We start from the raw sequence: 26,121 nt of genomic DNA on the forward strand, positions 1-26,121 counted from the left end.
TCAGGATTGCCCTGTTTTTAAATGTAATTTGAATTCTGTTATTTCTGTGCGCCCTTTGGAGTCAGACAGATGCAGGCGGCACCCCGGCTCCACATTGTGAACACACGTCCCCAATCCGATCATAACCCCTCCCGGAGGGCTGTGGCAGGGGTGCGAGTGGCCGCCCTGGGAACGCGGCTGCCGCTGCGACTCACCTGCCGGCTCCGCCCGCCCAGGGGCCTGCCACGCACTCCAAGGTGGCAAGGAGCCACGCCAGCGGAGCCGGCCCTGGCCCAGCGCGGAGCCTCTGCTTGGCGGAACCCCGTCCTGACTCTGAGCGCTCTGTCCCAATCTCTGCGGGTTCCCATCGATGAGGAAATAAACACTTGGCTCCCAGCACGATAAGTAACTACGTGAAGGTGCAGAGATCCCAAGAACAGCGACTTGGACAAAACAAGCCTCAGCAGTGGGGCTCGTTGGGGGCAGAAAGTGCTTTGGAGCAGGAGTTGGGGGTCTGACTTTGAGCGCAGGTTCATCTTATCAGAGTCGGGTAACTCCCGATGCTGCCTCAGGTGGCTCCTGTGTGCGAGGGGGCTCATTATACAGTTCCCACGGTGTTCTAGGAAGCAGTGGCAGTTTTTCAGGATAGTGAAGGCTATGCCCAGGCGAGAGGCCACCGTTAGGACTATTGAGTGACAGGGCCCACAGAATCAACCAGTGGAAGCCCAGCCTCTTTGAAGACCGGAGGCCAGAATGGAATTGAGGAAGAATGGAGTGTGGTTTGGTGGAGGCAGGGGGAGGGCCTGAGGCCGCACTCCCTCCCAGGGCAGAGGGTGCTGCTGAGCAGGCGACCTGCGCTCCAGTGTGCAGTTGTGGCACGGCTAGGGAGGGGGAGGGACTCGTGTGGAGGTGGGAGGAGTCCCAGAGGTGGGGGTGGCAGAGGTAAGCCCATAGCAACTGGGGAACTGGCTCTGGCAGGCTGTGTGTGTGTGTGGGAGGGGGGGGGGGTTGAGGGGTGGCTGTGTGTGCTGCGCTCCCCAGGGCTGTGTCCCAGGCTGTGCCTCAGTGCCGGTGCTTCAGGCCGCCTTCGTGTCCCCTGTGTCCTCAGCAGCCGTGTGAACAGGGCACGCCCCTTCTTCCTTCCAGTACACAGGACCCCCCTGCAGTGCTCGGCCCCTTCCCTGCGGGGGGCCAAGGTCAGCAGGACCTCAGCTGTTCCATCCAATTAGCGAGGCTGGACCCCCGTCCAGACCCCCAGACCAGAGCCAGGGCTGAGGAGCTCACTGCTTCCAGGAGGCGGTGGATTAGGCTCCACGAGGAGGAGCCGGGAGCCGGCACGGAGAGCTGGGTGGGAGGAGCGGGGAGGAGCCAGCTTGCTGGGCGCAGGGGGTGAGTCAGGCCCGGCCCTGAGCACCGGGAACCCTGATGGCCCTTCCCACTCAGGGCCGTTCCCTCTTTGGAAATCACCCTCCGGGGTGCCTTTACCAGGAAGTAGGGCTCTGACTGGCACAAAGAAGTTTTTCCCAGAAAGGGCCTGAGCCCTGGCTACTTCTGTGATTGGTGGGAGGAGAGAGGAGACGCCATGGGCAGCTGGCCCTTAGTCCCAGGAAGGCCTGACCCTCCCGGAGGGCTCACCCCCACCTCCCTTCCCAGACCCAGGCTGTGGACTCAGCCCCGTGCCCTGAAGTCAGGGTCCAGCTCTGTCTTGCTAGGGGTGGGGGTGCCTGCTGCCTACAGGAGCCAAGAAGCCCATCTCCCAGGCCCCGCATTGCTTTCCTGGCCCAGCCGGAGGCCCACAGGGAGAGCAGGAGGCGGGCGGCGGGACAAGCACGGGGTTCAGAGGGAAAAGGGACAGGATGTGCTGGAGGGGAGCTCGGGGCTGAGCAGGGAGGGCCTGTGTGGGGACAGACAAGCACATAGGGGAGGCGAGGGCGTCCTGTGCTTGAGGCTGAAGCAGTGACTGGGCCCATTCCTGACGCTCTTTCTGCCCCTGAGTCTCTGCTCCTGTGGTTCGAGCAGAGGAGTCTGGGCATTTGTCCAACCACTACCTCCGCGGGGGTGGGGGTCAGTTCCTGGGGGTGCTGGGGACGGGCTACTCATCCCACCCCCACCCCATCTCAGCCCCATTTCTCTCTCTCTCTTTTAAAATTTAATAAATCTTTATTGTTCAGATTATTACAGTTGTTCCTCTTTTTCCCCCATAGCTCCCCTCCACCTGGTTCCCATCCCACCCTCTTCCCTTACCTCCCCACACTGTCCTCATCCATTGGTGTACGATTTTTGTCTAGTCTCTTCCTGCACCCCCCACACCCCTTTACCCCTGAGAGTTGTCAGTCCACTCCCTTTCTATGCCCCTGATTCTATTATATTCACCAGTTTATTCTGTTCATCAGATTTTTAATTCACTTGGTTTTTAGATTCACTTGTTGATAGATATGTATTTGTTGTTCATAATTTTTATCTTTATCTTTTTCTTCTTCTTCCTCTTCTTAAAGAATACCTTTCAGCATCTTACCTAATAATAGATAAATATGTAAATTGACCGTACCTTCGCTATGCCCACAGCCAATCAGAGTGAATGAGGATGCAAATTAACCCACCAACGATGGTGGTTAATTTGCATATGAAGGCAGGCGGGCAGCACCATGGCCTGCTTCCGGGAGTACGGGTCCATCGGGAGTGGAGTAGGCCCTGGCGCTGCCCACCCCATGGCCGGGGAGGCGGTGGGGTGGGCAGCGCCAGACTGCACAGGAAGGGTCTGGGTTCATCGCCACTCCGGGGAGGCGAGGCCGGACTGCCTAGCCGCTCCTGGGGGTCCCTGGGATCATCACCGCCTGGGGAGGTGAGGCCGGACCCACCTAGCCACTCCCAGGGGTCCCTGGGAACATCGCCACCCCGGGGAGGCAAGGCCGGACCTGCCTAGATGCTCCTGGGGGTCCCTGGGATCATCGCTGCCCGCCACTCTGGGGGGTCCCTGGGATCATCGCCGCCCTGGGGAGGTGAGGCCGGACCGCCTAGCCGCTCCTGGGGGTCCCTGGGGACATCGCCGCCCCAGGGAGGTGAGGCCGGACCCGCCTAGCCGCTCCTGGGGGTCCCTGGGAGCATCTCTGTCCTGGGGAGGTGAGGCCGGACCGCCTAGCCGCTCCTGGGGGTCCCTGGGAGCATCTCCGCCCTGGGGAGGTGAGGCCGGACCGCCTAGCCGCTCCTGGGGGTCCCTGGGAACATTGCAGGCAGGGGGTTCTTATAGTGAAAAGTACACTCTTGAGAAGAATCAGCCCCGTGCTCAGCCTCTGCACTGCTCCGGATGGCATCCTCTGCATGACCAGTGTTTGGAACGATAGGGTCAGGTAGTTCGGATAAGCAAACGTGAGCATTCTTTCTCTAGTCCTTCAGGGATAGTCAGAGGGTTACCTGCAGGTTTGATGTATAAACAGGCATTTTTGCAGACTGGAAATTCAGACACAGGCTAGTTAGAACGAGAGTGGAGTCATTTCCTCAGGCCTCAGTCTACCTGCCTAGTAATTTAGCACCTCTTCCCTCTGGTCTCACTAATGACACCTTACGCTGCATCAGCTTCATCTCACTTAGTTTTCTACAGGAACCTCCTCAGTGGGGTCTCTGCTTCCGATTAATGCTCCAGCAGAGCAAGCTGCCTAAAGTTCTGGCCTTTGGGCTGCCGGGCACAGCACTCCAATCCTTCCTCCTGCCCTCAGAACAAAACCCAGCTCCTGCAATGGGCTTTACGGAGTCTTCCGTTACCTAGTATCTACTTACCAGCCAGTCCCATAGCTCACTATTCTCTTCACCCTGTTGTCCAGCTTTACTGATCCATTTTTAACTTCCCCAATCCTTAATTTCTCCCTCATTTCCAGGCTTTTGCCCTTATGGTTTCCTCTGCCCAGAAGACTATTCAAATGTTAGAAGATATTTTTCAGAAAAAGATAAAATTCTGACTCACACGGTTAAAGAAAAAATTATTCTGACACTTATTAAAGTAGTAAAGAAGACTTTGTTCAGGATTATTGCAATCTGAGAGAGATTGGGCTCAACTCTGAATATAGTATGGACAAGTGGGTATGTATAGCCAATGAGCAGAACCAGAGGGTCAGCGGATAGAAAATTACATCGAGGGTAGGGAGAGTCTTGCTAAACAGACAAGATTTTTGCTAAAGGCAGGCCAGGCTGATCAGATATTAATGTTGGCAGGATTCTTGGGAAGTGGCTAGAGGCCCGAGAATGAGGCCTATTTGAAAAGACGGTTCAGACAAGTGGGGGACCCAAGCCTGTCTAAAGTGTGGTCACGTTCTTGTCAGTACACATATAAAAATGAATGTGTGTTCAAGGTTCTATTTAACTCACTGAGGACTAGGAAGATGTCACAACTGGTTCAAAAGGAAATCCAAAGAGCAGACTTACAGGTCGGTACACAGAAATGAATATGAAAATGGAGGCAAAAACTGCTTTTTTCTACAATGTGGGGAGTCCTGGGTGATTCGAACCTCCAGCAGAGAGGGCAGAATTTGCCTGTCGATCAGTTGCGCACAGAGTTGTAACAGTCTTACAAGCAGATGGCTGTGCTGTGGACAAGTCCTTCCGGTTCCCCTTCGCCATCACTTCTCCCGGGAACCCTCCTGCGCTCTCCACCGGGAGGGAGCCGCCGCCGCTCAAGGCGAGCTGTGCGAGGAGACCCAGCTCCTCGGGTCCCCGCGTGAACCTCTGCTCCAGAGCAACGAGGCGCCAGGCGGGCAGGGAGGTCACCAGACAAACCGCAGGTCAACGGAGAGACCCCAGGTGGACACAAAGGGCGAGGCGAGAGGGGTACCAGGTGGACACAAAGGGCGAGGCCCGGGGGTACCAGGTGGACACAAAGGGCGAGGCGAGAGGGGTACCAGGTGGACACAAAGGGCGAGGCCCGGGGGTACCAGGTGGACACAAAGGGCGAGGCCCGGGGGTACCAGGTGGACACAAAGTGCGAGGCCCGGGGGTACCAGGTGGACACAAAGTGCGAGGCCCGGGGGTACCAGGTGGACACAAAGGGCGAGGCCCGGGGGTACCAGGTGGACACAAAGGGCGAGGCCCGGGGGTACCAGGTGGATACAAAGGGCGAGGCGAGAGGGGTACCAGGTGGACACAAAGTGCGGAGCAGCCGGCAACACTGTCCCCCGGGCGAGGTCCCTGCTGCTACTAAGTGGCGTCAGGTAGCAGGGGCGCCACGAGACACCCCGCAGGGCTCGCCTCTGGGTCGGTCTCAGGCCTGCGCCGGCCTGGCTGCCGGTTTCCAGGGCTGAGGGGTGGGGAACGGCATTCCGCGCGGCGCGGTCACCCCGCGAACCGCCCGCCCAGCGGCCCCGCCCCCGCCCGCGGCCCCGCCCCCGAGCTCGGCCCCGCCCCGAGCGCGGCCCCGCCCCCGCCCGCGGCCCCGCCCCCGAGCTCGGCCCCGCCCCGAGCGCGGCCCCGCCCCCGCCAGCATCCAAGATGGCGGCAGAGGCGCCTTCCGGGCTGTCAGGCCGGCGGTGACCACGGGAAGCCGCAGAGCAGGTACGGGCCGCGGATGGAGGGCTGAGAGGCCCGCATACACGTGCGGGCGATCGGGAGGAGGAGGAGTTTGGAGCAAAGGCTGCAGACAAACTCGATGGAGCGGGTCCCGGGCGGAGTGTGGACCGGGCCGGGTGGGCGCACGCAGGAGTTCGGGGTGGGAGGGGTGCCCCAAAGGCCCGGGTTGTGACGCGCTGGAAGCACCGGGTGGTAACCACACCCTCCAGGGCAGCTAGTCCGAGTGCCCGACGGTGCTGCCGGCGTTTCCTCTCCCCGCCCGCCGGAGCCGGCGAAGGGAGGCAGGGACGCCGCCCCCTCCCCCCGCGCTGGGCGTGTGCTTGCAGCTCCCAGGTGGTCACGCTCCCTGCACCTGCGGACCTGGTCCCAGGCACGTGAAGAGGGGGAAGTAGCCCGTTTCCTCTCCGCCCTGTGCTCTGGAGACCACTCCACAGTGCGGTCCCGGCTGCTTCACCCCCTGGCGGACATACCGTCTCCATTAGCGGCCCTGTCCCCACTCCCCGAACAGGTTGGCCCTGTGGGGTGGGGGATGGGTGAGCATGGAGTGGACACTCCAGGGTCTCCAGTGGGAGAAGCCAGCATCTTCCCTCACTTCCCCGGCCCTTCTGCGCCTCTCCGTGGGCGGTCAGTTCATCCTTGCCCCCTTTTGTTCCAGCTGGTCCCAGGAGCTCCGCTGGCCTGCTGCCCCCTGCGACATTTCCAGTTTTCGATAATGCATCACATATCTGCTCCCCCGGGACCCCCAGGGCCCCCGTGATCCGGAAGAAGACAGCTTGAACCTAGGTGAGTCTCTTCCTCTGCACTGGAAGGGCGGTTCTCCAGAGACTCCCGTGCCGTGGACTTGAGGGTGAGGACTGAGAGCCGTGCAGGAGCGGGCGGGAGGTGGGAGGAGCGTGAGACCTGGGCTGGGAAAGGTGGTGGGGCTGCTGGTGGCAACAGCCTGTCTCTTCCCGAGAGGACTGCACACCCGGGTGCTCCCTCGCGTCACAGCTCCTCTGTGTTTTCCCTCTTCACCCACCGCCATCCCTGCACGATGCTCTCTGCCGCTGTGCTGCCCCTGCCTGCCCAGAGCTCTCCTCTCTCCTCACAGGCCTCAGCCCAGGATGCTGCGGCGGCTGCTGGAGCGGCCCTGCACGCTGGCCCTGCTCGTGGGCTCCCAGCTGGCCGTCATGGTGTACCTGTCACTCGGGGGCTTCCGAAGCCTCGGTGCCCTGTTTGGCCGAGAGCAGGGGCCCGCATTTGACTATTCTCACCCCCACGACGTCTACAGCAACCTCAGCCGCCTGCCAGGGGCCCCTGCTGTGGCCCCGGGTGGCCCCCTGGCTCCTCAAGGTCTGCCGTACTGCCCAGAGCGGTCTCCTTTCTTAGGTGAGCGCAGAAGGAAGGGGAAGGGAAGGGAAGGCCAAGAGGGTTTGGGGGCAAGAGTGGGACTTAGAACAGGAGGCTGATGCCATTGGAAAGTGGGCTGAGCTTGAGATGGAGTGGACTTGATTTGGAGTTTGGATTGGGCCCTGGGGTTGAGTCGGAGCTTTCTGTTGCCTGCCCTCGTACAGGCTTCTTCCTGCCTCCGGTTAGAAGTGCCTCCTTTGTGGATGAGTCCCGATGTAGGTCGCTAGTTGGAAGTCCATCTGTTCTCTCCATCCCCTAACGGTAGCTTCCAACCCTGTGAAGGAGTTACGAAACCTAAACTGAGAAGGGAGGCTAGGTCAGGAGCCTGCTCCTTCCAGGCTTGGCGAAGCTGTCCCGTGATGGGGAGCTCCAGGCTGTGAGTTCTGAGTGCGTCCTTGGGGGTGGCGGAGCCACAGCCCAGGAGTGCCAGGGGCAGAGGTGGTCCTGATCTCCGGCGTCCTTCTTTGCCCTCTGACCCTCTAACCCGTGACTGTCATCTCCTCCAACAGTGGGTCCTGTGTCTGTGTCCTTCAGCCCAGTGCCATCGCTGGCAGAGATTGTGGAGAGGAACCCCCAGGTGGAAGCGGGGGGCCGGTACCGCCCTGCAGGGTGCGAACCCCGCTCCCGGACAGCCGTCATCGTGCCACACCGGGGCCGCGAGCACCACCTGCGTCTGCTGCTCTACCACCTGCACCCCTTCCTGCAGCGCCAGCAGCTTGCTTACGGCATCTACGTCATCCACCAGGTACCCTCCCACTCGGACCTTTCTGGAAAGAAAACCTCAAGTCAGTGCCACTCCACTCTCACAGGTGGTCCCTGAGGAACTTTAAGAGGGTTTGGCTGTTGAATGTGGGGAAATGCCTGGCTCTGCTGGCCATGGTCAGTCCCATGCTTCCTGTTCGCTGCAGGGTATTCCTGGTCCTACACACTTCCAGGATTTTTCCTTTGTTAAGTTTTGAATTGTGCCAATTTGGAATGGGACAGATTTGGGCTAAAATTTTAGTTCTGCCATTTGTTCCATATGTGACCCTAAGCAAGAAACTTAACCTCCTACAATGAGGCAACGAGGGGTGACTGATAGACACCCAGTCACATGGTTGCTGGTTGGCAGATTTAATGCTAAACAGCAGCATGTAAGTATCAGGCACACACTGTTGCTCAAAATATTTTTTGTTGAGTGAAATTTTTAGATCGTCTTTCTCTTCATTCTCTTTGCCCCCCGTCCCACTTTGATTTCTCTTTTTACTTTTAAAAAAATATATATTTTTATTGATTTCAGAAAGGGAGAGGGAAAGAAAAACATCAATGATGAGAATCATTGATCAGCTGCCTCCTCCACGCCCTCTACTGGGGATGGAGCCTACAACCCAGGCATGTGCCCTTGACCGGAATCGAACCGGGACCCTTCCGTCTGCAGGCCGACAGTCCATCCAAACCAGCTAGGGCCCTCTTTTTACTTTTTTTTTTTTCAAAATATATTTTATTGATTTTTTACAGAGAGGAAGGGAGAGGGATAGAGAGTTAGAAACATCAATGAGAGAGAAACATCGATCAGCTGCCTCCTGCACACCCCCCACTGGGAATGTGCCCGCAACCAAGGTACATGCCCTTGACCGGAATCAAACCCGGGACCTTTCAGTCCGCAGGCCGACGCTCTATCCACTGAGCCAAACCGGTTTCAGCCCTCTGTTTACTTTTATGCTTCAGCGCCTCTCCATGCCACCGACAGGGAGGCCCTCCCGCGCTCTCTTTCAGGCTGGAAATGGAACTTTTAACCGGGCAAAGCTGCTGAACGTGGGGGTCCGGGAGGCCCTGCGTGACGAAGAGTGGGACTGCCTGTTCTTGCACGACGTGGACCTCCTGCCAGAGAACGACCACAATCTGTACGTGTGCGACCCCCGCGGGCCCCGGCATGTGGCTGTCGCCATGAACAAGTTTGGATACAGGTAGAAGGCATTAGAGGATGCTGGGAAGCAGGTGAACTGAGGGGATTGTGGGTAGGGATGTATACCAGAAGACCTGTGGAACCCAAGGATCTTTCTCTCCCCAGCCTCCCATACCCCCAATACTTTGGAGGGGTCTCAGCGCTCACTCCTGACCAGTACCTGAAGATGAACGGCTTCCCTAATGAATACTGGGGCTGGGGTGGTGAGGATGATGACATTGCTACCAGGTCAGACATCCTGACCCCACTCCCTCCCTTTCCCCAGCCTGAATCCCCGCCCTCCGAGGCCACCCCTGGCTGTAGCCTTTAGCACTAACCTTCGCGCCCAGGGCCTGCACTGTGCCACGCCTCTCCTGTCTTCTGCCCTCCCTTACCCCACTGTCACCCTCAGCCTCCTAGATCAACAGGCTACAGTATTCTGGGACCCCAGAGCGGAAAGGGGCTTACAGACAGCTTAGTCCTCCTGCTGGAGTTGCATCCAGACCACTTCCTATGTGGCCGGGGGAGGAGGCACTCATAGGACCAAGAATCACTTTTTTTTTAATAGCAAAGGTGGAGATTTATTGAAGAACAAGTACAGACTCCCACGTGGGGAGAGGGAAAGGGTCCCCAAGAATCACTTTTCATAGCCTCTGCCGTTGGCATGAGGCCAACTCATGTTTAGCATGTGGAACATTTGACCTTCAGTCTCAGCTGACCCAATTTCCTACCTGTGGTTTGAGTATTTGGGCTTTGATATACCGGACCCATTGCCTCCTCTCCCTTGAGTCCTGGATGGCACCTCTGAATTGTCGTTAAGTGAGAGGCGCCCAGCAGCTTCTGAATGTACGCTTCCCAGGCCACCTCCACTTCTCGCTTCTGTGGGAGGTGGGGGCTGGTTTCTGCTCAGGTCCTGGTTCCGCCCTGCACGTCCGAGGGGGCAGGGCAAAGGAGGCCGAGCAGCTCAGCCTGTCTTCTAAGGAGAATTGCTGAGCTTGACCTGCAACTCGACTTGTCCTGCACTTTAGACATAAAGGCTCCTCAGCGCGCCCTTCAGCTCCTGGGACCATTAGGGAGCAAGCGGGGAGCCGAGTGGCCAGTTGCTGAAAGGCCCTCAGGGCTTGGTGCCTCAGCTTCTGTGTTCTCTTCAGCCATCTCCTTCTTCCCCTTTGACTCTCCCTGCCAGTCTGGCACTAACGAGAAACCGTCCACTCCTCTGCCTGACTGCAGTGGTGTTCCCTTCCTGCTGGCCTCGGCTATCCATGTGCACCCCCAGCCGTTCCCACCAAGATCCCTCCCTTTTCCCACAGGGTGCGGCTGGCCGGCATGAAGATCTCTCGCCCCCCCACATCTGTGGGGCACTATAAGATGGTGAAGCACCGAGGAGACAAGGGCAACGAGGAAAACCCGCACAGGTAGGCAGGGAGGGCTGCTGGGCAGTGGGACTGGGCCCTCCGGTTCTGTATTCCAGTCAGAAAACCCCTCCAGGCCCCTTGATTCCTGGCTGTTCTTCCTGGGTCTTAGTCTCTAACCTCTAACCCTCAGATTTGACCTCCTGATCCGTACCCAGAATTCCTGGACACAAGATGGGATGAATTCACTGACATACCGATTGCTGGCTCGAGAGTTGGGCCCTCTCTATACCAATGTCACAGCAGACATTGGAACTGACCCCCGGGGCCCCCGGATTCCCTCTGGCCCCCGTTACCCACCTGGCTCCTCCCAGGCATTCCGCCAAGAGATGCTGCAGCGCAGGCCGCCAGCCAGGCTGGGCCCTCTGCCCACTGCCAACCACACAGCCCCACACGGCCCACACTGACGCCTCCTTCCTGCCTACCTTTAGTCATGAAACTGATCCAGAGGGGTTCTGTTCTCCCTCCCTCAGCTCCCCACTGCTCTCAGAGGGACCGGGGGAGCCACTTCGCTGGGCCGGGGCCTCTCACTCTAGACCTGGGGGCCCTCTGTCCAGGGGCACCTGCCAGGATTATGACTGTGAATCTCTGGCATCATGATTGTATGTGGTGACTCCTGGGAGCGCCGCCCCTGCAGTGGGAGCAGGGCTGGACCCAAGTCCCTTCCTCTTCCATGGAGAGGAGTGACCTAGCCCCTCCCGGGACCTCTGTGAATATTTATTCTATTTATGGTCCCAGGGTGGGTACGGTGACGTGGGCCCCTCCCTGGACACCCTGCCAGGGCTGGAGCAGCCCCCCTCTGGCTCTGGCTCTGGCTCGGGGCTGGATTTTGATATATTTTCTAATAAAGGACTCAGTCTTGCCTTTGCTCCTGCTTTCTGCACCTCAGGCACCCTTTGCCTGTCTCTGCACCTCCTTCTTCCCCAAGCCCATGACAGGACAGCCAGACCGAGCCAATCTCCCACAACTTTTATTTTCATGGTGAGAGTCCCAGCCAGCAGGGGCAGCCAGGTGAGGTGTGGGATCATCTGTCAAGTTCTAAGCCCAGGGCCCGGGCTGCTGCCTGGCGCCCACTCTCTATACAGTCATTGACAGCCACTCCCTCATAGGAGGCTCCGGCCAGGGTCAGGGGCAGCCTGTGAACAGCCAGGAAGTGGGCAGCTGACTCTGCAGAGGACAAGGAGCGTCAGCGGCCGGAGCTCCTGGCTCTCCTCAGCCCAGCTGGTCCCCAACTCACCCAGTTTTCTCCAGTGGCCGAGTGTATACTGGGGGATGCAGTGCTGCGGAGAGGAGGAGATAAAAGAAGTTTATCTCTGATGTCACAAGCCTTGATGGACGTTGACAAAAATGCCAGGTCCTGCCTTTGATGCCTACAGTGGGAGCTGAGGGCACCTGTCCAGCTCACCCTGTGTAGATGGACCAAACAGTGACTCGGTGGCTCTTTCAGTCCTAACTGTGTGGCCGCTGCTTCCTGTGCCTGCTGTTGGAACAGCTCCTGAGAAAAGGCACAGCCCCTGGCTTCCAGCGCCTGTAACCAGGAACCTCCCAGCATTACCTGGGAGAGAAGAGGGCCCTGACCTCACTGGGCACACAGGAGCCCTCTGGAAACCCCAACTGAGCAAAGCTGCCTCCTCACAGTCACTCTGAGGCCAGGGGGGCTCCCGTCCTGCTCAGGAAAAGCAACCGAGTCGTACACAATTCCCAGGACACTCGGATCTTCTGAGGATGGCACCAGATGTCCAAATCCCTGAGGGAAGGAGACGGTCAGGGCAGGACTCCGGGGGGCCCTCGCCTCCCCTTCCCGTGTCACACCTGGACTGGCAGCTGAGCTCCCTGGTACTGCAGGTTCACCACGGCCACCGACACAGCGCGGATGGTGCCCAGGACGCGCGCCAGAGGTGCGGCCTCGGCGGGGAGCAGCTTGCTGAGCACTGGGGGGGCCGGCAGAGGCTGCTCAGAAGGCCTCCCCCACAGTTCCACCACCCTCCTTGGGATGAGCCTTCCACAGGATGCGCAGTTCGGCACAGGGTATGGTCCTGCCGGCCCAGAAACCACAGCTTGCCTCACCCTGGGTCGGGAGGGAGGTGGCTACCCATTACCTGGAGCTGGAAGAGCGCTGATCACATGGTCGGCCTCCAGGCAGCTGCCCCCCAGAGACACCTGAGTAGGAGCACATTTGAAACGGGTCATGGGAATTTTGCCTCAGCTTCCTGGGCGCACACGTGGCAGGAGAGCCTGGTAGTTAGCACAGAAATCGCCCCCTTACTCCAGGAAGGGGGCCGGCCAGCCAGTGTGTCCATGCTGAGCTGTTCAGTGGAGCTGGGCTCTCAGCCCTGACAGCACTGTTTCTACCCAGACTTGGATCAGAGGGTCTTGGAGGAAGGTCCACAAATCAGGCCCAAGAACTGCAAATAAGGCCCACATTTAAACAGCTTCTAGGGCCGGAAACGAGCAACTCCAGTCTGCCAGCCGGGCTTGGTGAACACATTTAGGCAGGCCCTGGCCAGACCGCTCTTTCGGTTCGAGCATCATCCCCATTTGTCAAGTTGTGGCTCCATCCTGGGTCCCAGCACACACAAGAATCAACCAATGAATGCATAAATAAGAGGAACAACTAATCGATGTTTCTCTCTCCCCCCTCCTCTAAAATCAATAAGTGAAAGTAAGTTTAAAAAACACAACAGAACGTTTAGGCAAAGATGGAAACTAACACACAGGGTCATGGCACTCCATGGGGCGCGCCTACCTTCCAGCGTCCTGCCTGGAGGCTGAGCCCACAGACCGGGTGGCCTCTGAGAACAGTGACCCCCCGCCTGGTCAGGTGGGTGGTAAGTGCCTGGGGCAACATCTCCAGCCCTCCTCGGAGTGACCACTGGCTCCAGCGTTCAGCTCGGGCCTGGCGAACGAGTGCCGAGTCTGGCTGTGAGCTCTGCCCTGCCGAGGAGAGGGAGGAGAGGAAGGAGAGCAGCATGACAGCCCTGCCGGCCTCCAGCCCCGCGAGCCTCGCCCTCACCTGTCCCCAGCAGCAGCCCCAGTAACACGGAGCGATGGGCTCGCTCGGCTTCAAAGAGGCTGGGAAAGCAGGACCGCACGCTGAGCTCCCGGCTGCTGCCCGCGAACACTCCGCGGCAGAGACTGTCCGCGGCCAGAGCCGCCACCTGCGGTGAGACGGCGCCCTGGTTCTCACTGCCCTGCTCGGCGGGACAGGTGAGGGGCAGCCGGCTTGGGCTCCGAAGCAGCCACCGTCAGAGGGGGGAGAGGGCCCTGGAGGCACCCGCCCTCCAAAGGTGAGTTTTGGAGACTTCTGGGTATGGAATGACAGACACTCCCCAGAGACATAGAAGAGCCGGGGGGTAGGGGGGCCTCCAGGCCTCTGGGCAGGGTCACCTCCGGTCCAAGGCGGCGCTCGGCAAAGCTGTGCACAGTCTCGTCAGGGTCTCTGCCCTGCGGGGCGGTCAGGTCCCTCAGCCCAGCCCAAAGCAGAGGCTTGGAGAAGGGAGGCGAAGGGCGGAGCAGCCCCCTGCGCGGAGAAGGCACAGCTCGGGGTCCGCCCGCTCCAGGCTCACTCCCATCCACTTGGCGCTTCGCTTGGGAGGCCGGGGCGCGCTGGGGGCGGGAGTCACCTGAGGCCGGCGGGCAGCGCGTGCAGGGCACCGCCCACGTACAGGAACCTGCCGCGGGCAGCCGGGTGGTCTCCTCGGACAGGTAACACTTCGGAGTCCAAGCCAAGCTCAGACACCTGCTCCGCACACGTCCCCGGGAGGAGGAGAAACGAGAACCGACCACCAAATACGCATCCCCCCCCCCAATCTACCCTCTCGAGGACCCCTCCTCTCCGGGCACCCCACAGCCTCACCAGGAGCAGGGTCCGGGCTCCCCGCGCCCCCGCGGGCCGAATTCCTCGGGGCCCGAGTTCGAAGACGGCGCCGCCGGGCCCTCGCACGGAGCGGATCCAGCCTCCCAGGCGCTCGCTGCCCTCCACCAGCACCACCTGGAGCGGGGGTGGGACTGTGGCCCGGGGCCTCCGACGCCGGGGGAAGGGGCTCGACGGGCGGGCGGCGCACTCCCTGGCTGGCCACGGGACCAGAGGCTAAGGAGGCTCCCTCCGCGCGGGCGCTCACCTTGGGGGCCCCGGGGGTCCGGCTCAGGTGGTAACTGGCGGCCAAGCCGCTGATGCCTCCGCCCAGCACGACCACGGTCCGGCCCATCGGGAGCCTGGGGAGAAGGGCGGCACGGAGCGCTGACCGGCTCCCTCTCTGCAGCGTCGGACCCGCGCTCCTCCGCCCCGGCCACTGCTTTGCGGGAAACTGAGGCAGAGCCCGCGGACGCGGTGGTGGGAGCGCGAGGCCCCCGTTTGGGGCACAGGACTCACCCACGAGACGCGCGAGAGAAAGTGAGGGAGGAGCCGGTGGGTGCAGGTCCGCAGGCTTCCCGCCCGCGCTCCGCGGGGAGATACGGCCACACCCGTGCTATCTGCGCGCGCGGCGCGGGGCGCCCCCCGCGGCCCCCGCCCCCCCGCCCCGCCCCCACGGCCCCTTCCTCGTCCCCGCGCTCTGGAGGTCGCGCCTGCGCAGCAGCCCGCTTCCCATTGGTGGGCCCCGGAAGGCCGGTGACGCTCGCCAATGAAAGCCCGATGGGCGGGGCCCGGCGGCCGGTTTCCCGTGCGGAGCGGGGGCAGGGAGCGCGCTGGCTCCGGGCCCGCAGCGGGAGGCTGGAGGGCGGCCCGCGCACCTGCGCTGCGGGAAGTGGCTGGGGGCGCGGGGGCCGGCCCGGGGGACGCGGCTCGGTAACCAGCTCCTGACGGCAGCAGCAGCCGGGCCTGCGGGAGCGAGGGCCCCGGGCAACGCACCCAGCGTTTGTCACCCCGGGTCCGGGGGGCTGGGGCCTCGAGGGGCCGCCCCTTCGCCGGTACAAGCCTCAGGTTTGCCTTCCCTCCTTTCGCCCCACGCGCCCAGGAAGATCCAGTTCGGCCTCCGCCCCACCCCTGCTCGGCATAAGTACAAACAAGGACATCCGTTTTTCTTAATAAATTTATTCACAAAAAGTGAGATTGTAGTCCGGGGCTGTACACGGGCGGGGCCTGGGGAGCTCTGTACATGGGGCTGGGACACGGGACCTCCAGGTGGAAGGGTACTTTTTAATTAAAAAAATGGGAGCTACAGTCACCCTCCGCCTCCCCAGTGAAAAAGACACAAAAATAGACGTCTGTGAGGTAAGGGGGAGCCTGGGCTTCGGGGTGACGGCTTCACAGGCAGCGGGGCGGCTCCTGCGCCAGCTGGTAGAAGAGCACGTAGCCCTCGCTGGACGCCACCTGGTTCTCGCTGACCGGCGAGACCCTGGGGGGGGAGGGGAGGCGGGAGGGCGTGCTCATTCCCGCACGTGCTTCTGGCCACAGGGTCAGCCTGGGCCTCGGGGGGAAGGGATGGAGACCCCGCCGCAGGCACTCGGCCTCCCGGCCGACAGGGGAACAGCCGGAGGGGACCAGGGGCTGGCTCACCGAGAGTCGTTGTAGACGTGCCAGCCCGTCTGGCAGCGGCACAGGGCCGTGTAGTGGCCGTAGTGGACGCTGCCCGAGTGGTTGCACAGGGCGTACAGCTGATAGACGGGGCTTCCTGCGGAGGCAGAGGCCGTGGAGCCGCTCGCCGCTGGGCCCGCGCCCGCCTCCCTCTGGCGCTCCCAGGGCCTTCCCACCAGACTCACCGGCCTGGTCGCTGGCAAAGTCTCCCAGGCTCAGGCGCTGCAGCGGGAAGTCCACACCCACGGAGCTTTTCTTGATGGAGCCTCGGGAGGCGGAAAAGCGATTCAGATCTAAGCTCTGGTTAAGGAGCAGTGAGAGGGGGTGGGGGCGGGGCTCCGAGGGGACTGAGGTCTTGAATGCTGTCCACTCCCCTCCCCCAAGGAATACCGGGAGCATGGCAGGCAAGGTGTTTTCCTAAGGAAACTCAATTGCCAAGTATCCAGCCTCTGCAAACATGGGGAATGAGAAAAAGAATGGATGGAAGAAACAGAATTTGAAGATTAGGATACGGAGTACGAGGATTCGGGGGAATCTTTGTACTGTCAACTTTTTGGTACTTCGGGTTTTCTGCTGACATCGGTCACACACCTGAATAAATATCGAATAACGTTAGATTATTGTACTCCTCACCTCAAACGGCTTTTCCGACACCCTGGCCACATACAATTTACTACTCCCATTAATTCTGTATCCTCTGCCCCCCTTTGCCCCAAGTACTAGGACTTACCTGAGACCAACAGAAACCCAGACGTACACATATTACTCCCCATAGTAAGGTATCATGCAACCCCTTTATCCCATATGGAGCACTCCCCCCCCCCCCAGAGTCCCCAATGTTACTACATCCGGTTTGAACCCCACATACTGGGGCATTTTCCGACTCCAGCTCTTCTTCCTTGGTGAAAAGGTTGAAGCAGTCCCGCAGAGACACTTTGCCCCCAGCAAACCCTTTCTGGAGGGAAAGGGGAATGAAGGGTCAGCATGTTCTGCATTTCCTTTTCCAACTCTTCTTAATCAATCCAGGCTTCATGTCTCCTCCACAGACCCAAAGGGTTTCCCCCAACTCTGGGGGCAGCTAGGGTTGGGTCTCCAAACCCATGTCCCATCCATCCCTGGAATCCTCTGGAATCCCACCTTAGGGATGGGCAGGGACAGGTCACAAAAAACCTCGAAGGTGGTGGAGCGATACCCACAGGCCTGGCACTTGAGACAACTTTTCAGCTGGCCCACAAACAGGTCTAGACAGAGCAGAGGCAGGAGAAATCACTGGAGAGGCCCAGATGCTTGCTAGGTTCCTCTCTTCCCATCCCTTTGCCTGTCCTCCTTCCCCATCACCAACACTCCTACAAGCCCCTCACACCTTTCCCATATTTCTATCACCCAGCTTGTTCCCACATCCCTTGACAGTATCATTTTCTTTCTCCCAGGCCTGCACTCCCCGCCTCCAGGACCCCACCCCCTCGCTGGTTTATTTCCCTGTTGCTGTGCCCTGTTCCATACCCACAATCTTGCTGTCCTCTCGCTCCAGGTAACGCTTCCACATTAGGTTGGCCCGGTCATTGTCACTACCACAGAAGGGAAATGGGAAGCACCCCTGAGAGCAGGAAAAGTGGGCACCCAGGCACCCCTGAAATGATCCGAGCCCTGTACCCCACCCATACCTCCGCTCCTCTACATGTCAAGGAAGAGGAGGAGTGAGGCTTCCGCGGACTTTCTGGGGAAAGCCGAGGGAAGTAAAGGGATGTGGACAAAGAGCACGCTGTCTTCCTCCACCGGCTTCAGGCCCGCTAGCCTGGCTGTAAATGAACCCTCCCTCCTCCTCCAACATGGGGACAGCCCAGCACTGCCTCTGCCTCCATCTGCTCCAGCCTCGCGCTCTGCACTGCTTCTCAACCCATTTCTAGGCCATGCGTTTTCCTGGACCCTACACCTCAGCCTGGACTAGCTCTGTCCTGTGAGGAAGACTGCTGCTGGTAAACCACTGGGAGAAAAGGGCGTGGGAGCAATCCTACCTTAAGTCCGGTTCTTCTAGCAGAGTCCCTCCACAGTGGGGTGGAGAGGGAGCTGGACTACTGGCCAGGATTGGGGGAGCCCGGCGGCCTCGTCGGTTGATTTCAAGGTGTAGCCGCTCCATGAGGAGCTTCAGGAACTCCTGGGCATCCTGCTGGCTACAGCCAAAGAGTATGGGCAACTGATCCCCTAGTCCACAGACACTGTCCCCTGCCAGACACTGGTCCCCACTTCCTGGATTAAGAACACCTCAAGGCTCAGAATAATGCTGCCAGGACCCCTGCTTGGTCCTATCCCCAGACATGGCCAGAGAAATCCCATACCCTCCAGCTCTCCCACCTGTATCCAGAGAAGGAGGGCACGTATTTCTGGAAGACAGCTCGGAATCGAGTAGGATTTACTGCTTCACAAGAGTCAGGGTGCCACAGGGCCCCAATCACATCTGCAAAGGCTATTGGGGGGAGCGGGGAAGGGAGACACAGGTTAGTCCTGGAAGAGACAAGCAGGAGGCTCAGAGGCGGAACAGCCTTTACACAGTGGTACCAGGAAAAGGTACAACCGCCAGACTGGAGGCTGGGGCGGCACTGGCAGTTGGACCTGCAAGGGGTTGGGGAGAAGAGGGTTTGAAAGGCAGGGGGGACAGGAGTTGTTGCCCACCTTCAGTGAGCTCTTGGGCTCGGCCCCCTCCAGGCACCTCTTGCCGGAAGTCCCTTCGCAGGCAGAAGTCCCGGAGAGGCCGAGTGCTGCTCAAACACTGCAGCACGGCGTTCAGGAAGCACTAGGGAGCAGCAGAGACACGGCCATTATCTCTCCAGACCAGGCCCGGGGAGCCTAGTGAGCAGTGCCCCTTCCCCCAGCCAGCACGTTCCCGCCCAGCACGCGCCCCATTCCTGTTAGAATGGCTCTCACCGTGTTCCCCAGATTTCGGAGGCCAACATGACCAGAGCCCAGAAGCAGTGTGTGCTGAGCCTGGAAGGTCAGAGTGCAATCAGCAGGTTCCCATATAGCCCATGTGACCCTTTAAACTCTCAACAGCATGCTGCCCATTGCTTTTACGCCCCGCCCCCCATACTTCACCCCAAACTGTAACCTCTTTCCCTCACTGGGGGTTCGGGTCTCCCTACCTCACTGGACATGAGCAGTGAGCCCGTCACAGGTGAGTGCACCACAGACCCGGCCATGCGGGTCCCACTTGTTCCTCTGCCAGCTGGCCGGCAAGGCAGCTCCCAGGGCAACTGCCCAAGCCCGGCATGGTGGCCCAGCTGCCCCCACCCCACCTTGTGTCCAAGGTCCCCGCCTGCCCCCGTGGCCCTTCCCGCACCCTCTCCTGATGGCTCCAAAGGCAATCAGCCTAGTTCACTTGCTCAGATTTCCTGAGCCCGCCCTCCTCACCTCCAGAGATTAATTAGGCCTAGGCAGTGTCCTAGGAGAGAAGGCAAGGGGGAGGAGGGGCCAGGGGACCCAAAGGGGAATTCCAAGTGGCTGGGATAAGTCCCTGGGGACTGAAGTTGTGCACCATGTGGGGGAGTGACAGACAACCCCGAAAGGATAAGGAGGGGAGATGAGAGTCCAAACGCTGCAATGAGGGGCTAAGGAAGGAACTTGGGATGGGGGCAAGAAAGCTGGAGGAACATGGGAATGGAAGGCCACATGTGCTGACAAGTCCTCACCATCTTGTCATCGGAGTAGAAAGGCTTGGAGGGCCGGGCAGATATCACGCGGAAAGTGCCATGGGCAGTAGGGGGCTCTGTCCGTATGCTGAGCAAGGTGGGGGGCCCAGGAAAGCCCCCGAGGCGGCGGAGAGAGGTGCTACGTCTCAAAGTGGGTGGCTCAGGCCGGAGCGCCAAGCGGCTCAATGCAGCCCCTAGCTCTCCAGCGCCCCGATGCCCTCCCAAGGCAATCCCCATTGGACGCAAGTCCCCACTGCTCACAGACTTGGACCGGGCTAGGTTGGTCCTGGTTGGGAGAGGCAGAGCCACAGCTGGGGGTGGTGAGCCAGGCAGGGGAACTCCATGATCTGCCCGAAGGGGGCCTCTGGGACGAGGGCCTGAGGTGCGTGTCCGTCCCAGCTCCAGTTTCCTGAGCCGTTCCTCAGGTGGACCTGGCCGGGGAGGCAGAGGCCGTAACATGGGGTTCGGCCCAGGGGCTGGGTTTCGACGCTCCTTACTGCGAGCCCGGGGGGCAAATGGTAGTTTGGATCCCACTCGGGGCTGGACATTGACAGGTGGCTCTCGGGTCCGGCCCAGGCGGTGCTCAGAGGCCTGGGGCATTGTGGTCACCACAGGCAGGACCTGGGAGAAGAGAGGTCAGCACATGAATATGGGCGGAGGGGAACCTAAGCTACCATGCTCGCTGCTAGGTGCGCTGAGGGCGGGAACCGAGTTGTCCCATCAGTCACTGTATCTCAGTGCCTAGCACAACGTCTGACACAAAGTAAATACGCAGAGAGCTGCAGTGCCCCTCCCCCAGCCACTGGAGCCTCAGTTCTTGAACTGAATTCCTCTGGAAAGCTGTTGGAGAAGTGATTTGTTAGAAAACTGAATCATTTGTTCCCATCAGAAAGAATGTAAATTGAATTAATCCGCTCCAAACCCCCAAATGATTGTTTTAACCTTTCTTACTAGTATATACAGTACATGTCTAATCTAGAAATAAGCACTTCTTTTCTTAAATTTATCGAAACACCCTCTATTAGCCTTAAACAAATTTTTCATATATCACTGCCTCTAAAGTGCTACCACTGGCTAACTGCTTTTCTTTAAATTTTTCTACCCATTCAACTGCCTGTGATTGTTATTTTATGAGCACTTTCACACCCTTAGCAACATTAGCACTTTCTGTTTTAAAAATGTGCTAATCACAAAAGCATTCTTTCCTTTGCTGCCTGAGAGATGCTTTTTGTCAGGTAGAGGTATCAGTATGAAAGGGTTGTCAGGTCCAAAACTGAAGTTTTTGGTCGACAACCGAGACTTTTTTCTGTGACAACTTGGTTGAGAACCGAACTGTTCGAGATGGGAGACGTTGGAGAAGTGAGTGTGGCTGTATTCATCGAGTATAAATGAATGGGTGATAGCAGCCCACGGCTTTGACTCCATCCTCACCACCTTCCTGCAGAAAACAGCTTTCCTGAGAGGCTCTGACAACCCTCTCTCTGTGTCTGCATCGCTATAGGTCGTGACAAGCCTCACACCCGGGAAGCCAAGCGGAGGTACCTGGGCCCCTTGGGCGCTCTGGCCGACGGGGGTGGATGCAAGGACAACAGCCCGGAAAACAGCATCCCGTCCTCAGCCCTGCCCCTCCCAACCAAACGGGTGACTGGCGACGCCCTCCCTCCCCCACCCTCGAGCTCCAACGCGGTGTCAGGCTCAGGGGTCGTGACGGAAGGCGGGCGGGCGGACCTCCCAGACCCCGGGTCGCCCCGCTCGCCCGGCGGCAGGGCTTCTCGGGTCCGCCCCCCTTGAGGGCGGAAAGGCCGAGGCCGCTGATTGGCTCCGGAGCCCGGCGCTGTATTCCCCACGGTCCCCGGACGCGGTCCCTGCAGCCCCGTTCTCCCAGGCCCGCCCGTCCCCGGCGCCTCGGCTGTGGTGGAGGGCGTCCTCCCAGGTCCGGGCATCCCCCCCACACCGGCCGTAGCGCCGCGGCCCGTACCTGTCCCTCGGGGTGCGGTGGGGGAGCCCGGCCGGGGCCAGGCCCCAGCTCAGGGCTGCCCCCCCCGACCCCTGTGCAGCACCCCCGCAGGCCCAGCTGCCACTTCAGGCGCAGCTGCCGCCCAGGTCGCTCCCGTCGCCGGGGCCACCGCCATCTTTGTTGGTCCCGCCGCCACCGGCTTCAGCGTCGCTCACGGCGCCTGCGCAGCCGCACTCCGCCTCAGCGCCTGCTTCCTCAGCGCTTGCGCGACCCCGCCCCCCGACACCATGGCAACGCAGCCAACTTTAGGAGCCACAGTTCCCAGCCTTGCCCAGAATTGTCTTCACCGTCACTGCGATCCCTGCCCTGAAGTACAGGGTCCCGTCACCGCGTTCTGTGGCCCACAGGCATGTGGGTCTGACGACGGGAGCGCGGCCCCAGGTTTGCAGCACAGATGCGCCCAGAGAGGTGCAGGGTGGGTGCAGCTGGAGGGATGGGAAGGTCTCTGCGGGGCGGGAAGGCTGGCTGCTGTGAACAGCCACCAATGAGAACCACAGGCCACCAGAGGAAGCAGCTTTTATTGATGAGTTATCTCCGGAAACCAAAAGACCAGTACCCACTTTCTGTCACCCGCTGTCCCTCCAGGACCTCACATTGCTCCACCTGGGGAGGGGACAGAAGTGGCCTTTTGGTTTTCCAAAGCCCCAGGCTTCCCCCTCCCTGTGCAGCCTTAGACATTCATAGCAATACCGTTTGTTGGTTTTTTTCAGCAATGCCTGCTGCAGCTACTTAATAACAGTTGTGGGTGAAAGAGTGTGAGGGAAGCATTGGATGAGGAAGGGACACACAGGAAAAGGGAACGCAGCCTCTCAAAGGTCCCCTGTCCAGCCGCAGCGCCTTGATCCTTCAGATGCACTTCTCTTTATGCTGAATAACGCCTTTCTGAATCAGATCGGGGACTTCCACTGCCAGCCAAGGACCCAGCTGTAATACAATGGAGACCTGTGAGGTTACTACCCCTGAGGCAATGCATCTTGTTCTATCAGCAGCTCCTTCCTAGAGAGATTCTAGGGGAGCACACCCAAGGGAAAACATTGTTATTCCTTGTTTATTCTCAGTTACTTTTCCTTTTTATATTTCTATTGATTTTTTAGAGAGAGAGAGAAAGAGAGGGGACAGGAGAGGGAGAAGCAACTAACCCAAACTTACCCCCAAAGCCATAAGATGAGCTAGTCCAAACTTGGGCACGTTCCTGGCCCACAAAGGCTTAAAGTGGTCAGTCAGGCATATTTTGCCACCCCTACGAGAGGGATAGAGGGAAGAAGGTGTTGACATGCAAGGTTTACCATGAAACATGGCAGCCTCTTGGGAGCACAAGGCTACTAGTGACCCAATTTGAGAACAAGGTCAGCTAAGCGGAGTGCACAGGCTTGGTAGAGGGCGGCTTAGAGCCCCTTTAGGCCAGCAGGCTCTGGGAAAATTCCTGCCTCCCCAGGTTCTTCCCTAAGCCCGTTTTTGACTTTCCCATCTCCTCTTCAGTCCTACCTGTACATCTTGGCTGTTTTTCCATCCAGTTCAGGGACTGCAATTTCTGGAGCAGTAGTAGGATATGTGATAGGAATCTGGAGGAATTATAAAAGAGAATCAGGATATAAAGGAACTAATGTAACCTGACATACACTTCTCAATTGAACTGAAATGTTTGGCAAACTCCCCAAGCAGCATGTGCAAACCAGAATTCTGGACTTTGAGATGAGTAACTAACCTATGCTTGCTTCAAATCTCACTTTTTCCCTCCCATTGGAAATTTTCTTTGGTCCTTTCAAGAAATGTTATCTTGTTAACCTCCGTATCTCCCACACCATCATACTCACTTCAAACTCGATGTCAAACTCATATTTGAGGAGATCATGGATGTGCCAGCATTTTCCAAACCACCTATAACAAAGATCAAACCTCAGTCCAATTTGACCATTCTTCTCATACTCAAGTGACATCTTCTTGGTTTAGGTGACTAGCCTGGGAGACTCATGGGATAGGAACTGGGAAACTATGGAGCTGTGGGAGTGGACACAGCCAATATGAAGCAGGGATGGCCTGGCAGTGAGCTTTGAGATACTAAAATGCTAAAACCATGTAAGATTCCCACCCCGATACCCCCCAAGAGGGTCTGCCTACCGAGTCCCTTCCTTGTTGGACTCCAGTCGGAACCAATCAGTGTCTGCATTCTTGTTGTTCTCCACATACTATAAGCAGAGAAGTAGGTCTTTGAGGCAGAAGTTGAGGCCAATGGCAGTCCCCCCTTCCCTCAAAAGAAAATTATGTGACTACTTTCTTTCTTAGTACATTTGCCCAATTTTCCTGACATAAGCAAAAACAAAGACAAAGTCACACTGGTAAGCTGGGGACTAGCAACTTCCCAGAGCAGAGAATGCTTGGGATCCATTCACTTTAGCACAAAAGATTTGATGACACCACCGGAGTTCTCTTCTCACTTCTGACAGTTTCTGCCCTCAGCCCACAACTCGTTTAATGGGGTATTCCCTCCTAGAGGACACAACATGGTCCTGGTTTTGATTAGCACCCACATGCTGATGGACTTCCAAATATTTATCTGTAATCCAGATGTTTTCTTCAGCTTCAGACTCCAGTATCCAACTATTATTTCTACCTTCGTTTCACAGGTACCTCAAGCTCAGCTTTTGCTTTTGTTCCTCTGACCTGTCTCCCCACATCAGCATTCACTGTCACTTAGGCTAGAAACCTGGAATTGTCCTTTTTAAAAAATATATACATTTTTTATTGATTTCAGAGAGGAAGGGAGAGGGGGAGAGAGAGAAAAAAACATCAATCACGAGAGAGAATCATCAATTGGCTGCCTTCTGCATGCCCCCCATTGGGGATCAAGCCTGAAACCTGGGCATATGCCCTGACCAGGAATGGAACCATGACCTCCTGGTTCATAGGTCCATGCTCACCCACTGAGCCGCACCAGCCGGGCGGGAATAATTCTTGACTCTCCCTCTCCTTTACTCTAGTCCAGCAACACTTCACATGTCCTGCTGGTTTTACCTTCGGAATGTTCTTCAAATCTACCTCTCCTCCCTAGTCTCACTATAACTAACTGCAGAGTTTAGACTTTGGAGCATCAACTTTCTTTTGCCTGGATTAATCACAGACTCCTAACTTGTCTCCTACCTTCAATCTTATCCCTGTCAATTCCATTTCCATCTCTATTGCCATGGTGATTGATCTAAACTCAAATCTGACCAGAATATTCTTTAGTGAAAATCCTTTAAAGGAATCCCAACGCCTCCAAGATAAAATCCGAGTGCTCAGACCCATCTCTCAAGCCCCGCCCACCACTCCTTGCTACACGTTTGATGCTGCAGCAACCCTGAACTGGGCGTTTCTAGCGTCCATGCCTGTTCCTTCTGCCCCTTTGGCCGGGATGCCCTCCTCCCACCCTCGCGTGGTGTCCGGCTGACTTACGTTTACCCGTTAAGTCTCGTTCAAGCACCGCCTCTTCCAGGGAGCCTGCCCTGACCAGACCCACATTGGATTAGCTACCGCACCTGCTTCAGAACATTCTAGCAGTTTCTCGGCCTCCCTCTCCCTTTCTCCACTTAATGTGTCTTTATTGATCTCAGAGAGGAAGGGAGAGAGAGAAACATCAATGATGAGAGAGAATCATTGACTGGCTGCCTCCTGCACGCTCCCCACTGGGGATGAGCCCCAACCCGGGCCTGTGCCCTCGACCGGACTGGAACCGGGACCCTTCAGTCCGCAGGCCGAGCTCCATCCGCTGAGCCACACCGGCCAGGGCTAAGGTGTCCGTCTACCTCCGCACGGCCCGCCTTTTCGGCCTTGGTCCCCTTCCCGGGCGGAGGCGGACACCGGGCTGCAGCGCCCAGCAGCGCGGCGGGAGCAGACCCGGCCACGAGGCTTCCCCTCGGCGGACAGGGGTGCGCTGGGCCGGCTGCCGCTGCCGCCTGCTCAGCTCCGGTTCTGCCACGGCCACGGTTTGCCTTTTCGGCCCTAACGTGTGCTCCTCCCTCAGCAGTGAGCGGGGCACAGGGATCGCGGGGACCCCAAGGAGAGAAAGCGCCTGGAGCCCGTGACACGTCACCTTCCGAGGCCATCCCTCAGGAAGCGCCGCTTCCAGCCAGGAAGTCTGGCCCGACCGTGGCTCCCGACGCGAGGCTCTTCGCCTGCTCCCCCATTCCCCGCCCCCCGCCTAACCCCGCATTTCTCCAGTTTCTATGAATTTGGGGGTTCAACTTTAGGACCGGAACTGGCTTCCACACGGAGCCTATTCCTGAGCGCACAGGAGGACCACAGCGCTTTGGCGACGCGAGCGGCCGCAGGAGCACACTCACCCGGATCAGAGCCTGATACTCCTCCTTGAGGCGCTGCACCCACAGCTCCCGATCTCGAGGCCCGGCGTTCGTCTTCAGCACTGGGATCTCAGACACGACTCGCCGGGTGGCCTCGTCCGCCATCTTGAACAAGGGCGCAGGAGAAACGCGGAAGTGGTTTGACCCGTCGTTTACTTTCAGGGCGCCGCCATCTTTACTACGGGAAGATGGGGAGTCGGGCGGCCTCAACGCTTCCTTGAATGCGATCTTTATTTTCTAGTAGCTGGAGAGTACTTCGGGAAGAACAGATGGAAACGGATTGTTCTGCACTGAATATGGAGCCACCCAGTT

At 58.7% G+C, this 26,121-nt stretch overlaps 4 protein-coding genes across 13 annotated transcripts; 1 reads left to right on the forward strand and 3 right to left on the reverse strand.

The window, feature by feature from the left end:
- The first annotated feature begins 6,205 nt into the window (after positions 1–6,205).
- B4GALT3 (beta-1,4-galactosyltransferase 3) lies at positions 6,206–11,119 on the forward strand. Of its 4 annotated transcripts, none has more exons than XM_054712124.1 (7): positions 6,206–6,315; positions 6,623–6,900; positions 7,431–7,666; positions 8,629–8,867; positions 8,972–9,094; positions 10,156–10,260; positions 10,391–11,119. In XM_054712124.1, exons 2-7 carry the CDS (start codon positions 6,636–6,638, stop codon positions 10,662–10,664), a joined length of 1,242 nt encoding a protein of 413 aa, XP_054568099.1. In that variant the 5' UTR covers positions 6,206–6,315; positions 6,623–6,635; the 3' UTR covers positions 10,665–11,119. The 4 variants fall into 4 exon arrangements, with proteins under 4 accessions (XP_054568099.1, XP_008151295.2, XP_054568100.1 ...); XM_008153073.3 differs by having other exon boundaries at positions 8,677–8,867; XM_054712125.1 differs by lacking the exon at positions 6,206–6,315 and adding an exon at positions 6,333–6,379.
- Positions 11,120–11,211: 92 nt separating this feature from the next.
- PPOX (protoporphyrinogen oxidase) lies at positions 11,212–14,762 on the reverse strand. 3 transcript variants are annotated; one of them, XM_054712043.1, is made up of 13 exons: positions 14,630–14,762; positions 14,379–14,472; positions 14,114–14,248; positions 13,881–13,996; positions 13,645–13,777; positions 13,271–13,415; positions 13,004–13,191; positions 12,357–12,417; positions 12,070–12,188; positions 11,894–12,004; positions 11,663–11,785; positions 11,495–11,537; positions 11,212–11,424 (listed from the first exon to the last, which is right to left on the reverse strand). In XM_054712043.1, exons 2-13 carry the CDS (start codon positions 14,463–14,465, stop codon positions 11,282–11,284), a joined length of 1,404 nt encoding a protein of 467 aa, XP_054568018.1. In that variant the 5' UTR covers positions 14,466–14,472; positions 14,630–14,762; the 3' UTR covers positions 11,212–11,281. The 3 variants fall into 3 exon arrangements, with proteins under 3 accessions (XP_054568018.1, XP_008151372.1, XP_054568019.1); XM_008153150.3 differs by having other exon boundaries at positions 11,663–11,812; XM_054712044.1 differs by lacking the exon at positions 14,114–14,248 and having other exon boundaries at positions 11,663–11,812.
- A 618-nt stretch (positions 14,763–15,380) lies between these two features.
- On the reverse strand, positions 15,381–21,596 carry USP21 (ubiquitin specific peptidase 21). 5 transcript variants are annotated; one of them, XM_008153072.3, is made up of 13 exons: positions 21,434–21,596; positions 19,456–20,076; positions 18,695–18,754; positions 18,443–18,563; positions 18,125–18,236; positions 17,788–17,943; positions 17,276–17,340; positions 16,910–17,013; positions 16,641–16,727; positions 16,285–16,363; positions 15,958–16,065; positions 15,755–15,869; positions 15,381–15,593 (listed from the first exon to the last, which is right to left on the reverse strand). In XM_008153072.3, the coding sequence occupies exons 2-13, from the start codon at positions 20,053–20,055 to the stop codon at positions 15,503–15,505; spliced, it is 1,698 nt and encodes a 565-aa protein (XP_008151294.1). In that variant the 5' UTR covers positions 20,056–20,076; positions 21,434–21,596; the 3' UTR covers positions 15,381–15,502. The 5 variants fall into 5 exon arrangements, with proteins under 5 accessions (XP_008151294.1, XP_054567953.1, XP_054567952.1 ...); XM_054711978.1 differs by lacking the exon at positions 16,285–16,363 and adding an exon at positions 16,163–16,221 and having other exon boundaries at positions 15,958–16,038; positions 17,276–17,343; XM_054711977.1 differs by lacking the exon at positions 16,285–16,363 and adding an exon at positions 16,163–16,221 and having other exon boundaries at positions 15,958–16,038; positions 21,434–21,503.
- A 375-nt stretch (positions 21,597–21,971) lies between these two features.
- On the reverse strand, positions 21,972–26,121 carry UFC1 (ubiquitin-fold modifier conjugating enzyme 1). Its single transcript, XM_008153149.3, has 6 exons — positions 25,792–26,121; positions 23,591–23,658; positions 23,287–23,350; positions 22,958–23,034; positions 22,622–22,712; positions 21,972–22,396 (listed from the first exon to the last, which is right to left on the reverse strand). Exons 1-6 carry the CDS (start codon positions 25,912–25,914, stop codon positions 22,319–22,321), a joined length of 501 nt encoding a protein of 166 aa, XP_008151371.2. The 5' UTR covers positions 25,915–26,121; the 3' UTR covers positions 21,972–22,318.

The sequence above is a fragment of the Eptesicus fuscus genome, chromosome 22 (genome assembly GCF_027574615.1).
Source record: "Eptesicus fuscus isolate TK198812 chromosome 22, DD_ASM_mEF_20220401, whole genome shotgun sequence".
NCBI classification, from domain to species: domain Eukaryota; kingdom Metazoa; phylum Chordata; class Mammalia; order Chiroptera; family Vespertilionidae; genus Eptesicus; species Eptesicus fuscus.

Bases quoted from the DNA above. Each gene is read 5' to 3' on its own strand.
- PPOX (XM_008153150.3), bottom strand. From the start codon at position 14,465: ATGGGCCGGACCGTGGTCGTGCTGGGCGGAGGCATCAGCGGCTTGGCC. The intron at 12,418-13,003 runs GTAGGCGCGCCC...GCTCCTACTCAG, and splicing joins TCCAGGCAGGACGCTGGAAG to GTGTCTCTGGGGGGCAGCTG. The intron at 12,189-12,356 runs GTAATGGGTAGC...CGGCCCCCCCAG, and splicing joins CAGCGCTCTTCCAGCTCCAG to TGCTCAGCAAGCTGCTCCCC.
- B4GALT3 (XM_054712124.1), top strand. From the start codon at position 6,636: ATGCTGCGGCGGCTGCTGGAGCGGCCCTGCACGCTGGCCCTGCTCGTG. The intron at 6,901-7,430 runs GTGAGCGCAGAA...CTCCTCCAACAG, and splicing joins AGAGCGGTCTCCTTTCTTAG to TGGGTCCTGTGTCTGTGTCC. The intron at 9,095-10,155 runs GTCAGACATCCT...CTTTTCCCACAG, and splicing joins GATGATGACATTGCTACCAG to GGTGCGGCTGGCCGGCATGA.
- UFC1 (XM_008153149.3), bottom strand. From the start codon at position 25,914: ATGGCGGACGAGGCCACCCGGCGAGTCGTGTCTGAGATCCCAGTGCTG. The intron at 23,659-25,791 runs GTGAGTGTGCTC...CTCTGCTTATAG, and splicing joins AGTATCAGGCTCTGATCCGG to TATGTGGAGAACAACAAGAA. The intron at 23,035-23,286 runs GTGAGTATGATG...TAATTCCTCCAG, and splicing joins AGTTTGACATCGAGTTTGAA to ATTCCTATCACATATCCTAC.
- USP21 (XM_054711978.1), bottom strand. From the start codon at position 20,055: ATGCCCCAGGCCTCTGAGCACCGCCTGGGCCGGACCCGAGAGCCACCT. The intron at 17,944-18,124 runs GTGGGAGAGCTG...CTTTGGCTGTAG, and splicing joins CCCTCCTTCTCTGGATACAG to CCAGCAGGATGCCCAGGAGT. The intron at 16,728-16,909 runs GTGGGATTCCAG...CTTTCCCTCCAG, and splicing joins TGTCCCTGCCCATCCCTAAG to AAAGGGTTTGCTGGGGGCAA.